Source organism: Akebia trifoliata, chromosome 8, assembly GCF_017979445.1.
Source record: "Akebia trifoliata isolate Shusen 1 chromosome 8, ASM1797944v1, whole genome shotgun sequence".
NCBI lineage: Eukaryota > Viridiplantae > Streptophyta > Magnoliopsida > Ranunculales > Lardizabalaceae > Akebia > Akebia trifoliata.
Genome location: NC_141382.1, coordinates 11,068,175 through 11,081,662, shown reverse-complemented (window position 1 = coordinate 11,081,662; position 13,488 = coordinate 11,068,175). Strand labels below are relative to the sequence as shown.

Sequence of the window (13,488 nt, the reverse complement as noted above, 5' to 3'; positions counted from 1 at the left end):
TATTCCCATTCTGTTGTGTGAAGCCTTGATGACCCAAAACTGATCCACAGTGAAAATGTTCCTTGGGTGTGGAGTGAATTGACCTGAGACAACAATGATCCTCTTTAAGACATAGGTGATATATCTGTACAAGTCCATATCAAAGAAGGAATAAATCACTAATCAAACCAGTTTGTAATGCCCTTCATTATAGCTTCCTTACTGTCATCAACAGATATCAATACATGCTATTATAAACATCGGATATTAGAATCTACGAATACAAAGTGTGGAGAGCTTTTTTGGGCTTCCACTCCTCGAGATGCATCTTGTTCCTTGATGATGACTTCGAGGCTTTTCTTTAGTTCCTCAGCTTTGGATGGAAAGATGAGAGAAGGATGAGGCCCCGGTGTGGTGCCTGTCAGCTCGATGTCAGGCATGTGGACATCACTCAACTTAAGATCAAACCCATATTTTCTCTCTTGAAGCATTGATAATGAAACCACTGTTTGGGTACAAGTCGTTAATGAAAAAAAATCACAAAATCCATCAACAAATCATGGGTACCCACTAATCACTATTACCAGAAATGTAATCAACAACCACCCATAAATCTAAACGTATTGATTTTGATCTCTACAACAACCACAATTGTAACTCTGTAAATTCTGAAGTTTAACAGTTGGTAAACTATAGGCAGTAGGACGAACCATCCGACACCCGAATTTCAAACTTGGAATGAAACTTATTTTGAGTCGGAATTGAAGCTCCAAGTATCTGATTAAATGATTTTTAACCCAAAATCTTAATGAGTTCTTATTATATTTTCTTTGTTTCTCCACTTCAATTCTAAAACCCATAAAAACTATCATTAATTCTAAACAATCTGTTAATAACAGAAATATTAGGAATCACAAATGACACGAAATAACTCTTTTCTCATCTTTTTTTTTTTCATATTGTTGATGCTTGAAACAAACAACATTGAAAACCGATTCAGAGATACATTTATACAGACAGTTCCGAAGAAAATTCTCAACAAGCTTGAGAGATGGTGAATCATCATCAGTAGGAAACTGATGGTTCTCATCATATCTGATGTTCATAATAAGGGTAAATTACCATTTGGTGAGATGAATATGACGACATTTCAATTAAGGCTCACTATTCATTTTAATTCCCAAAACATGTAATGCAATCTCTCGCAGGTTTTTCATGTGATGATCTCACTGGTATAAAGTGACGATCTCGTCGGTTTATAAGTGATGATCTCGCTAAAAGTAAGGAACATGCGAGATAGCGAGATAGCCATTTGAAACCTGTGAAATTGTCACTTTAACATGCAAGATTGTCACTTTAAACCTGCGATATCATCATTTGAAAAACCTGCGAGATTACGTAATCGTTTTGGGAAATAAAATGAATAGTGAGCCAGAATGGGAATTTCGTCCAAAGTTGATCACGTTTGGGATCCCATGAGTTTGAATATCGGAAGTGGTGGATCTATATTGTTTATGACATAATGTTGCCTGAGAAAGAATATATACGGTGTTGTTGCATGGATGGCAATTGCTTAACATTTGTCTCTAATAACATTCCCATGCGTATATTGGAGTGTGAGAGGGGGACTACTCCTACCTGAAGCCTTACTTCTCCACTTAGATGACATTGATGGCGTAGGTGGATGGTGCCTATGTGCGACATAGGTGGACGAATGCAGGTGGATGGCATAGGTGGGCTGACGCATGTGGACGACGCCTATGGATGACATAGGTGGACCAATGCATGTGGACAACGCTTATGGATGACGTAAGTGAGTGGATGCATATGGACGTCACCTACGGACGGTGTAGGTGGATGTTGCCTATGGATGACATAGGTCAACGACGTAAGTGGATGGATGCATATGGATGTCACCTATGGACGGTGTAGGTGGATGTCACCTATGGATGACATAGGTCGACAATGTAAGTGGATAGATGCGGTTGGATGTCACCTATAGAGATGTTTGCTGGAGTAACAAGTCAAAGGGGAAGACAAAGGAGGAGGATCTGTGAGAGAATGAGAGAGAGACAGGCTTCCCTTGTGAGGGAGGAAAATGGGGAAAGATCCAATCCCTTCTCTGATGCCCTAGAGCTCTCTTTTATAGTAGATAAACGTTAAGTTACTAAAATGTCTCTTTCTCCCATGACCCATAAAGTGAGGACTTCCTTGGATAAAATGTTAGAAGTTACGATTACGCGGGTCATAAGAACTCTTTGCCTCCAAACCTATGATCTCTTTGTCCCCCCACATTGTCTATTGACTATGTTTTTGCCACCTCATGTACAGTCAATCCACATGGCATATACGTAGAGCTACTCATTTTTTAAGTATTGATAGCGATAATGATGATTGTTGGTGTGATGGACCTCACGAGCTACTACTGGACCATATGGCAGGGAAAGATGCAGACTTAGAGCTTGATCAAAAGATCAATGGATCCAATACCCTATAAAAATAAAAGACTTAATTGATAATTAGATTGCATTACAATGAATATAAATGGTTTTTATGGATAATAAATAACAATCTCAAATATAGTCAAATTCTACCTAAAGTGATTAAATCCAATCCAATAAGCTACATTACACCTATCATAACTAAGACTCTAAGAGCTATGTTTATTGAGAAGTTTTATTGACACACCACTGAACTTTAAGGGAGGGCCAATTTAAAATAAAAAAATTTAAGGGCACCACCCCCTCCATTACCTTTGCATCTTCTCCGATGAACCCCCACACGTTGGCCATTCTCTCTCTCTCTCTTCTTCTTCTTCTCCAATCTTTCTCTTTCTTCTCTCTCTTCGATCACCGGATTCAATGGAATCACCTGGAGTCGCAAGTGGTGCTCTTTGACATGGAGTGCCCATAACGTTTTTTCAATTTTTAGAGGTACCCCTAAAAATATGAGGGCCCTTAGAAATTATTGGTGTTGTGTCAATAAAAATTTTCATATATTTCTTTTTTCTTTTTCTTTTATTGCATGTTAGTGCACATCCACTTTCACTACTTCGATCGTCATTTTTTTTTTTTTTAATTCTTCCAGTTGATCGTTAGAACCTCAAACTTGCGCATTCATTCTCATTGATGTTGATCATTGATTAGACATGACCAGACATAATGTGTTGATTTCTAATTTTATCTTACTTAATATTTCCACTCAAAGCATTGTTGGTTTCACTTGTATATCAAAAAAAAGTTCTTTTAATTTAATTGTGATGCATTTTTCACATAACAATCAAGAAGCAAACCTCCAACTTTAACCATCTAACACTAATTTTGTAAGCGATATCTCCAATCTTTCCATGCTTAGAATAATAGAATCAAGATCACTTTAAGATATTTCCTGACAAAGGTACCAACTACATCATGATACGAATTATTGATCTTATTAAAAAAAGCTCATCTAAGTCGAGTGATTGTTTGCTCACAACACAACAGCAGCTTGACATGTGGTGCAAATGACGTAGGTAATAAGAGAAAGAATTTTCTCTCTCGTCCTAAGTGGAAAAAAGGAAATTTCCTAATATGGTCACCTTGTGGCATTCAAAAACATGATCCAATGCCATGGTTGTAGAGGACGAAATTCTATGAATTAAATATATATTTTTATTTATTTTTTTTTTTTCACCGTTTAATTTTAATTTTAAATTTGAGTGATCGTAGCCATCCATTTTCAATTTATTGGATCAAGCTCGAAAAACCTTTTCTTCCATTTTTTTTTTTAATATGAGTTTTTTCATGAAATCTAGAAGTTTATGGTATTAGATTGCTATAAAGTTATAATCCATATGGGCCCAAAGACCCTATTTATGATTTAAAATCTAAAAAAATAAAATTTATGGGCAAAGAATTTTTCTCTCAATGCCTACATCATTTGCGCCACATGTCAAGCTTCTATTGTACTATCAGCAAATTTGCTCACAGCGTTGTGACAGCAATCACTCATCTAGGCCCCGCCTCCTCCCTCCCCATAACCCAAAAAAATAACTACTCTTAATCATCAATTTTGGGTATCCCTGTAGACAGTGGACCGGGCTTGCATCTGGGCTTTGACCAGTCCATAGACTATGGTCTTGTCCAATGACTAGTCCAGGCCCAGAGCCCACATGAATTCTAATCATGCCCGATAACCACTCTGGCACGTCTTATTTGATTCCCTAAATTAATGTCACTATTTAAGTAAAGTATCAAACAAATATAAATATATCTATATTTGCACGTAACTTTTGATATAGTACATCGCAAAACAAGTTTATAAAGTTACCCCGTCCTATCAATCACCAATAAACCATAGGTATCTTAGTTACGGCTTCAAATGCAGTTGAAATTCGTTATATTGCCTCGGGAAACAATTGGGGAAAGCGTGGTGTTCGTGATACGCAGTTTTGGGGGGGAACTCTTGGTCTGTTTATGCAGACTTGGGACGACGAATCCATTTTCTCACGAATTCCGAATTAATCTCTCGCCCATTAATTTATTTTCTATCCCTTTTTTTCCTCATTTAAATCCTTTGTTGTTCTTCCCTTAGAAGAAATGCAGTTTTGGCTCTCAATCTCTAACCACAACCAGGTATCTCTCTCTATATGCTACTTGTATGAAAACCCAGAAATTTTTTTTTTTAATTTGTAGGAAAGTTTCAGTTTGATTTTCTATGTTTTGGGTATTTGATGTAATTTTTTTAAAATCATGTAAACTAATGAATAATCCCTTTTAATATTTTATTATTATTATTATTATTATTTCTCTAACCTTACATGAATATCGTTATGTTTATTCTTTTGGGTTCAATGAATTTGATGTTTTAGTAGTTAATGGGTTCTTTCTGATTTCGCGTTTTAATTCAAAATTTTGGATTTCGAGTTCATCTCCTCATTTGGGTTCGATGAACTTGGGGTTTTACTTAATGGGGTTATTTTATTTTGTATTTTAGTTCTAATATTTGGTGAAATCTGAATCCTTTTGTTTTTTAGGGGCAGATGGAATTACATTTCTTGTCTGAAATGAACTAACTTGGTTCTTTTATTTTATAATTTAGTTCCAACATTTGGTGGAATCTAATTTTTTGTTTGTTCGGGTCAGACGGAATTTCGAGTCCGTCCTTTTTGATTGGCATATCTAATTAGATTTATATTATGAAGTGTGTTGGGTTCATTTGGTTGTGCGTTTAGTTTTATTATTCACACTTTCTTTCTCATAGTTAGGCATCATTGGTTTAAGGAGTTGGTTGTTCTTGTGATCCCCATTTACAGTTTTTAATCATGTACTGTAAGATGTTTTTCATTTCAATGGGTTTGTGGTAGTTAGGTTTGTGTGATCCATTAAAGACTCAAGGTTGCTTAAACAGATGCAAAGGCGCCAACTTGGTGAGTTGGTAATGTATGTGAGTTGTAATACCAAAGACTTCGGATCAGAACCCTCCCCTTCATCCATTTGCTTATCAGAAAAACTAATGGCATGTGGTGTGACAATTGTTATTTACAGGTGGTTTGTTTGATAAATTAGTAACTAGGTCAGTTATCCTAGGTAGTCATTAATATTGGAGATTTGTTGTCTCATAGATGAAGTTAGTTGTTATATATCTTAACTAATTTCCGAGTGATCTATCTAGGAGAAGCCATTGAGATTATTCCATGTTCAGTTGTGCATTTGCTTTTTGTAATAGTAGGTGAAGCTGTTATGTCAGTTGCGTGCTGTCTTTTTTCTATTCTTGGATATTCCCCATGTAGTTAAATGGACTAAGGGATTTGATAAGAAGGGAAGTTTAGTTGAGACTCTTAAATTTACCCCTTTTTTTTATTGGAGATAAAGAGATTGGTATCATTTCTGAATCTTCAAATATTCAATAGAAAATGATTGTGGAATGATTATACTCTTCGACTAAATTTTATGTGTGAGAAAGAAAGTTACTTCAATGAATATTGAGACACCTTGGCTTCATTGTATTTAAATATTAATATGAGGATGGTAATATTTATATATTAGTGGATGAAAGTGAGGATAGGCATATTGTCTAATTTGTCAACTTAAATAGGTATCTATCTGTCTACGGCTTTGCACTCGATTGCGGATATTGTTGGTTAAAGGAATCTTTTTTCCCCTTTTGGGTGATATGTCAGTAGGACACATACATGTGTGTTAGTGTTTGAAATGGATATGAGGTGTTTGACATGGTGTCTTTGAGCCCAAAACATTGGCACCCCTTACCCGTATTAGCTATATTTAATTTAGAAGTTTCTTTTTCTCAAAAAATAAAATAAAAATAGTGAAAAAATAAATGAAGAGTCAAAGATATTATTTCTATACATCATAACTAATAAAAGTAGATATCTAATATCAAACTATAATTGTGTTTTAAACTTAATAATTAGTGTATGAGGTAAAATTACACCAATCATCTTGTAGAAGTCATTTTTCAGAAAATGTCAAATAAAGGACAACACTACCTTGTGTTAGGATATATGTTGGGATGTCCATATGTATGTGTGTCCAACACCGCAAAAAAACTAAAATGCAATATCCTTTTTACATAGTTTGGGTCGAAATAATAATAAGAAAATTTTAATGGTTCTTTTGAGAGGTTGTGTACAAGAGTAAAACCATGCAAGTTTTTTTCATATTGGGTAGAGGAACCATTTTGCTTCTTGACACCCATCCATTTAAAGAGGGAATGAATCTGAACATTTTGGGAGTTATCTTGGAAACTTTGGAGGATGTATGGTTCTTTACTTAATGAAGAAACTGTATCCTAGAGACTATTTTGACAAGTCAACAAAAATTGGATTTGTTTTTATTCATCGTGCTTGGGCTAGCTCTATGTGATAGGTTCAGGATTGAATGGGATCTTTTTATTCTTAGTCATTTAATCCATTTGATTCTTGACCCGATATTACATCTTTTTCTAGCATCGGGTATAGAGTTTGTCTCTATGGAAATGTCAATGAATCTCCTTTAAAAAAAGTTGTAAAAAAAAAAAAAAAATTGCAACCTTTTCCCTTGGGTTCGACAAGCACGAAAATGTTTCTTATGTCAAGAATTTATTCATTTTATTGATGAAGAGGTGATTTAGAGTTAAGGTTGTGACCATGCAGATAACACAGGATCTGTGAATAAGTGATAATCTATCTACATTTTTTTTTTTTAATTTTAATCTTAAAAGGGACACACTTTGAACATATTCCATGAAAACTATCATAAGGATACTTCATTTTGTCGGGCACATGTCACCATACTCATCCAGACAAATCTTTTGTCCATCAATTTATCTTCCTTTTGTCTATTATTTTGACTTTTGATTAATATTTATGTGATTTTCATAAATATTAACTTTTCTGGAAACTTTACCAATATTGTAATTTAAACTATTTTTAATGCATCTCGTAACAAATGGAATAAACTGTACGGAAGTGTTGACTTAATTGGTTTGTTTGCTCAAGTGTGTCTTGAAACCAGACATTTCCAAGTCACACAGTCTAAAATTTACTGGAATTTGGTGTATTTGCCAAACTAGTTGGCTTTCTGATTAGCATTCCTAGTCACAGCTATGATAATCTAAAAGGCATTCAAATTTATCAACGTCGGATTTTCCTTTTTCTTTTCTTTTTTCTAAATCGATTTTCCTTTTTTCAGTTAAAGTTCAGGCTGTGTTGAATTTATAGTATTGTAGTCTCTTGTGCATCACTTCTAAATCTATCTCCTTCATTGTAATGGAACAGAAACTGTGTTGTGGACTTTATTGTGGTGGTTTTCAATATTCTTACGTTCACCTATTTTACATGTATATGCTTTCACAGGTTAAGGCCAATAGCTTGTCTGATTCAGAAACCTTCACCGATTAATTTATGAACATCAAGATGAGGACAATTTGTATGTGCTTTTCAGTGTTACAAGACCCCCGATGCAGAATCCGGTATTTTCTCAAAGGAAATCTAGTCTGTCGACCGATATCATTAGCTGGTATTTGGTCAGAGAACTTCCTTAGTTTAAGAAGCACTCTAGGAAGCAATTGTAGCTTCAAGCCTCTTGGATCCAATACTGATAGGCCTTCCACAGGGGATCCCGATTCCAGTAGATGGAAGAAACGACCGATAACAACAAAAGTCGTTCCAAGAAATCAAAAAACTCAGATCAATAAACCATGCACCATCAAACCCGATGAACTCTTGGATGAAGTGGTCACAGCCAGTACTAAATTAAATATAAATAAATTGGTCCCCAGCGAATTTGAAGCTATTAAACACTGTAATGTTCAACAAAAGATTGAATGCAAAGACATTCAGCGGCTTGTGGCGGTTTTTGTTTTTGATATTGAAACCACTGGGCTCAGTAGAGACAATGAAAGAATTATTGAGTTTGCACTTCGGGATCTTCGTGGGGGTGAGAACAGTACATTTCAGACACTAATCAATCCTGAACGATATGTGCCAAATCCACATGTACATGGGATTACAACCCATATGGTCAACAAGCCTGATGTCCCAAGGTATGTTAGTCATGATAGATTTTTTTTATGTACCATTCATCAAAATTTTACCAATCTTCGAGAGTATAATTTCGAGTACTTTGCACACAGAATATTATTAAAAGGATCAAATTAGAAGAGAGCTGCTATTGGCATCTCAACTTTTACATATTACTCCCCAATTAAAAAAATAAAGAAACTAACTGAATGGTTGAGAATAAGTAAAAGTTAGGGTGCCAGTAGAAGCTCTCTCCTTTTTACCTTTTTTGATAGATTTCTATTTTTTGGGTTTAGGATTTTATATGAGCCTAATTGTAATTGTAAACAACTACTGAAATTGTTTGAACAGGTGTTATAATGTTGAGATTATAATTTGAGCCAAACCTTAGTAATGTTTGAAGAGTGGTTTAATCTTTAATTGGAGCGTGATAAATAATTTAAGAAATTGGGGTGCTAATAGCAGCTCTCAATTAGAATTATGTTGGTTTTATCATATTTTTGAAAGAAAAAAAAAAATCACGCTAGTGGATCTAGCAATGATCTATTTACGTCTACGGAATACATTGAAAATTATCAAAAAGGAAGATTGAAAAGATCTGGGAGTTTCAATTTATGAGCCCTTTTGGGGAGATCAATCCATTTTTCACAAAAAAAAAAAAAAAAAGGGCCTATTTTGTCCTTAAAAAAACAAAAAAGACTACCCCTTTGTTTTACATCTGACATGGTTGGCATCATAAAATTCGTAAATTACTAACTGTTAACAGTCCAATCAATAAAGTAGTCATAATGAATGCCTGAATACTTGCTGTAGGTTTAAGGATCTGATTCCAATCTTAAGGGACTATGTCCGAAGCCGCCAAATCGCTAGTGCGCCTGTTCTGTGGGTTTCTCACAATGCCCGCTGTTTCGACGTACCTTTCCTCATAAATGAGTTCAGCCGTTGCTCCGAAGAAATTCCTTCAGATTGGCTGTTTTTGGATACACTACCTCTTGCCCGTGAATTGGCAAAGTTGGATGGTTAGCCTCTTTTTCTCTCCGCATGTATTTTATTGTACTTTATATTTGGCACACATTTAGAAACCTCGCCCACTGATGATAATCGACCTCAGATATATGTGGCACACATTTATTGTACTCTATTGTCACACCAACCTTTTCTAATGCCGCCCCAATTCATATGTAAACCACCAAAGAATTAGCATACATTTTGGGGTGACTACAAAAGCTCTATATTTGAAGTAAGGCTTTGATGATGATTTGTTATTTTTAATATTTTCAACAGGGACGAAGAATTTGTCAGGAAAATCAGTGCAAGCACTTCGCGAGTACTATGGGATTCCATTAGTGGGTAAGGCTCATAGTGCAATGTCGGATGTGCACTCATTGTCGAAGATACTGCGGGAGCTAACTGTTGATCTTAAGCTGCCTGTTTCTAGCCTTGTTGAAAGATCTTTCAAGGCCTCAGACTTGATCAACTTAAAGAAGAAAAAGAAGAAGAGCTGAGCTGGTCTCCTTATCTCTTGTGCTTTTACTCCTGTAGTAACTATTTATTGTAATTTAGAAGTCACCCATTCTTTTTTAAAGTAATCTTTGCTCATTAATCTTAGAAAGCCTACAAGTCTTTACAGGGTTGGTGTATGCTTAGTTGGTATGATTGTTTTTTTGTTTTTTTTTTGGGTTGAGAAATTCTATTGACACACCATGTTTTACTTACAACACAACAATCCTTTTGAAATTGGGTAAATCTCCATTTCGTGCGCTGAAGATGATGAAATTCCGAGTTCAGGACACTGTTTATTTTAATTCCCAAAACTTGCATTCGTAATTTTTATGACCTACGAACTCGTGAGTTCGACACTTTTAATATCTACGAATTTGAAGATATACTAGCGAATTCATTGATTATAAAAGTGATGAATTCACTTGAAATGCATGTTTTGGGAATAAAAATGAGCAGTGTACCAAAACCAGAATTTGGACATAAGTTGCGCATATTTTGGGAAAATCCCTTTGAAATTAAACATTTGTTTACACGTAAATTGATTTGTAATAAGTAAAATTTGGTGTATTAATAGAAGCTCTCTCTATCTCTATCTAAGAAATGCTCAAGATATTGAATGGTCTAGAATGGGAGTTACATGGACGTGTGGGCACTCATAGGTTGCAAGGTAATTCATGGAAGAGAGCTGTTATTGCCACACCAACTTTTGCTAATGCCACACCAATTTCTATGTAAATCACCGAACGATTGCACACAGTTGGTGACTTAGCGTGGCAATAGCAGCTCTCTTCATGGAATCCACTGAGGTGATGATTTCTAACCATTGGATTTGAGCATCTTTAATTGAGGGCTTGACTGCAGTTTATGTGATGGTCCTTGATGGAAGAAAAAAAGAGATGGGGATTGTCGAAAAAATAGTTGATCACATATAATAAAGCTGATTAGTTGGTTTGAAAGAGTGATGTGTTTTAAATACAAATTGGTGTTGTAAGAGGAATTCTCAAAGATTGATGTGTTATAAGTAAAAATTGCTGTGAAAGTAGAACTCTCTAAAATGACAAAAGAGGCAAAAAGAGAACACAGACAAGTGCCATGGCTCATGGGTGACGCTGCTGCTTTCGTTGAGAGTCGAACTCAAGACCTCCCGCTTACTAAACGGGTGCTCTAAGACATAGTTAGGGGTGCAACTTGGTCCGGTTCCAATCGAGAACCGAACCAAACTGATAGTTTTGGAGTAGTTTGGAACAAGTTGCGGTTCAGCTTTGGATTACGAAAATGAAGAATCGATAAATATGGTTCGGTTCTCAGATCAAACTTGTGTAAAACCGAACCCATATGCAATATATATATATATATATATGTGTGTGTGATAATTATTAGGAATTATTTTAGGAGTTAGGATATAGGTTAATGATCTTTTATAAATAAACTAATGACTTTTTATAGATAGATTAGTGATTTATTGTATGGAATTTTATGTTTATATATATATATATATATATATATATATATATATATATATATATATATATATATATATATATATTCATTAAAAAATGGCAATTTATAAAATATTGGCAACCCATAGAACCAAACCAAATCAAATTGACTTTAGTTCGATTTGGGTTGGTTTGGTTCCAATGGAATTGGGTTCGATTCTGGTTCTTATTTAGTAGAATTAACTTGTGTCAGTTTGGTTCCAATTTGACCTCAATCCAAATCAAATCGAACCAAGTTGCACCCCTAGATGTAGTAGTAACAAGTTGGGCTAGGTTCGAAACTCTTAAACCTTAGCCTAACCCAAATTTAATAGGCTAAAAATTATGAACCCTAAAAAATGATATAGAAGTTTATCTCATCAGTTGACCTACTCTATCATCCCTTTTCAGATGTGGGCTACGTTTCTGCTTAACTTTGTTATACCAAATAATCATTTGTTTTGGGCAAGCTGGACTTGAACCCATGACCTCAAAGTTCTTTTGCAACATGTCGAACCAAATGAGCTATGGGTCTACACCCGATACCAAGTAAACATTGATGGATGGATATTATTACTCATTATAGTATTTCTTGATGACATAATTTGTACCTTGAAGAGTTTAACAATTGTGAATGAGTCCATCTAGCCTTACTAAGTTAGAAGGATTTCACCCTTATGAAGGGTCCTTGGACTCACTTTGTGGCATCCAAAAACATGATCCAATGCTTTAGGTTGTAGACGAAAAAATTCAACTTAAATTTTGGGTTAGGTGAAAGTTCAGCGACCATTCATTTTCAAAACCTTCAATCAAGTTCAAAAGAAGAAAAAAAAATTTTCAATTTTTTGTTGGAATTGAGTTTTCCCATGAAATGTAAGAGGATTGTGATGTTGGATTACTAACGTGATAATCCATTTTAGCAAAACGGCCCTTAGTAAGACTTAAAATCTTACTAAGTTAGTAAAGAATGTATTTTTCATGTGAAATTAAATGCTTTTAGCTACGTGAGAGATACAATAAATACATAAGATGGATCTTGTAATATCATTTTCCTTTAGAAATAAGGGAATTTAGTTTATACCCTTGAAAAAATGGTGATATTAAGAATATGTCACAAAATACAAAATTATATTTACCCCTTTATCGAAAGTCAACATTATTGACTGATGATGAAGTAAAAGTAAAAGAAAAATGTTGAAGTAACATTGAAATTGGTGTAATGATTTTGTAACTAAATAATGCAACTGATGTGTACCCTGTAAGAATCGTAGATTTTTTTTCTTGGGATACATCCCTATAAAATATGTGCAATTGGGTATCCCAAGAGAAAAATCTATGGTTGAGTTACAAAATTAATACTCTTGAAATCGACATCATTTCAAACATTGTTGACATGGATGTGTTTATAAAATCATAAATGATCTTCATCGAGATACGAGTGAGAAGCATATATGGTTGTGTGCACACCAATGTCTCAAATGATATCAATTTCAATGTTCTTGCAGCACGAGTCAAAGTAAAATTTAGTTCTTGAATGTTATTTTCAAAAGAGTCATGCTCGAGTAACATTGAAATTGACATCACGGATCTCGATGAAAAACATCTATGATTTTAACACTCATCCACGTCAGAAATGTCCCCCCACATGTCAATTTCAAAGTTACTGTAGCATTTTCCATTTTAAAAAGTGGAGCACTCTAAAACTACGTGTGGCTTGGGTTAGAAAACTTGCAAAGAAAGATTCAAATTCAACATGTAGCTTTTGGACGTACCCACTGAGATGAAATAGAGAAAGGTATTTTTACTAAAATGGGCATGCATTTTGCTAAAATATGAAATACTAACCAAAAGAGCCATATATCGATTTTCAAATTAGGATGACTAAGGAGGAAACAGATTTCTTCCTCATAATTGCTTTGGGAGACCTGGAAATAGATTGTTCCTTAGTGGGTGAGCTGGTCATGGGGAATACTTGATAGGTATTAGTTGGATCGTACCAATATGATGTTTTGTTTCGCCTCTGAGGAC

At 34.8% G+C, this 13,488-nt stretch overlaps 1 protein-coding gene across 1 annotated transcript; it reads left to right on the top strand.

The window, feature by feature from the left end:
• The first annotated feature begins 4,343 nt into the window (after positions 1-4,343).
• Positions 4,344-10,108, top strand: DPD1 (Polynucleotidyl transferase, ribonuclease H-like superfamily protein). Its single transcript, XM_086451154.1, has 4 exons — positions 4,344-4,592; positions 7,814-8,502; positions 9,293-9,498; positions 9,764-10,108. Exons 2-4 carry the CDS (start codon positions 7,862-7,864, stop codon positions 9,982-9,984), a joined length of 1,068 nt encoding a protein of 355 aa, XP_086307280.1. The 5' UTR covers positions 4,344-4,592; positions 7,814-7,861; the 3' UTR covers positions 9,985-10,108.
• The last annotated feature ends 3,380 nt before the right edge of the window (positions 10,109-13,488 follow it).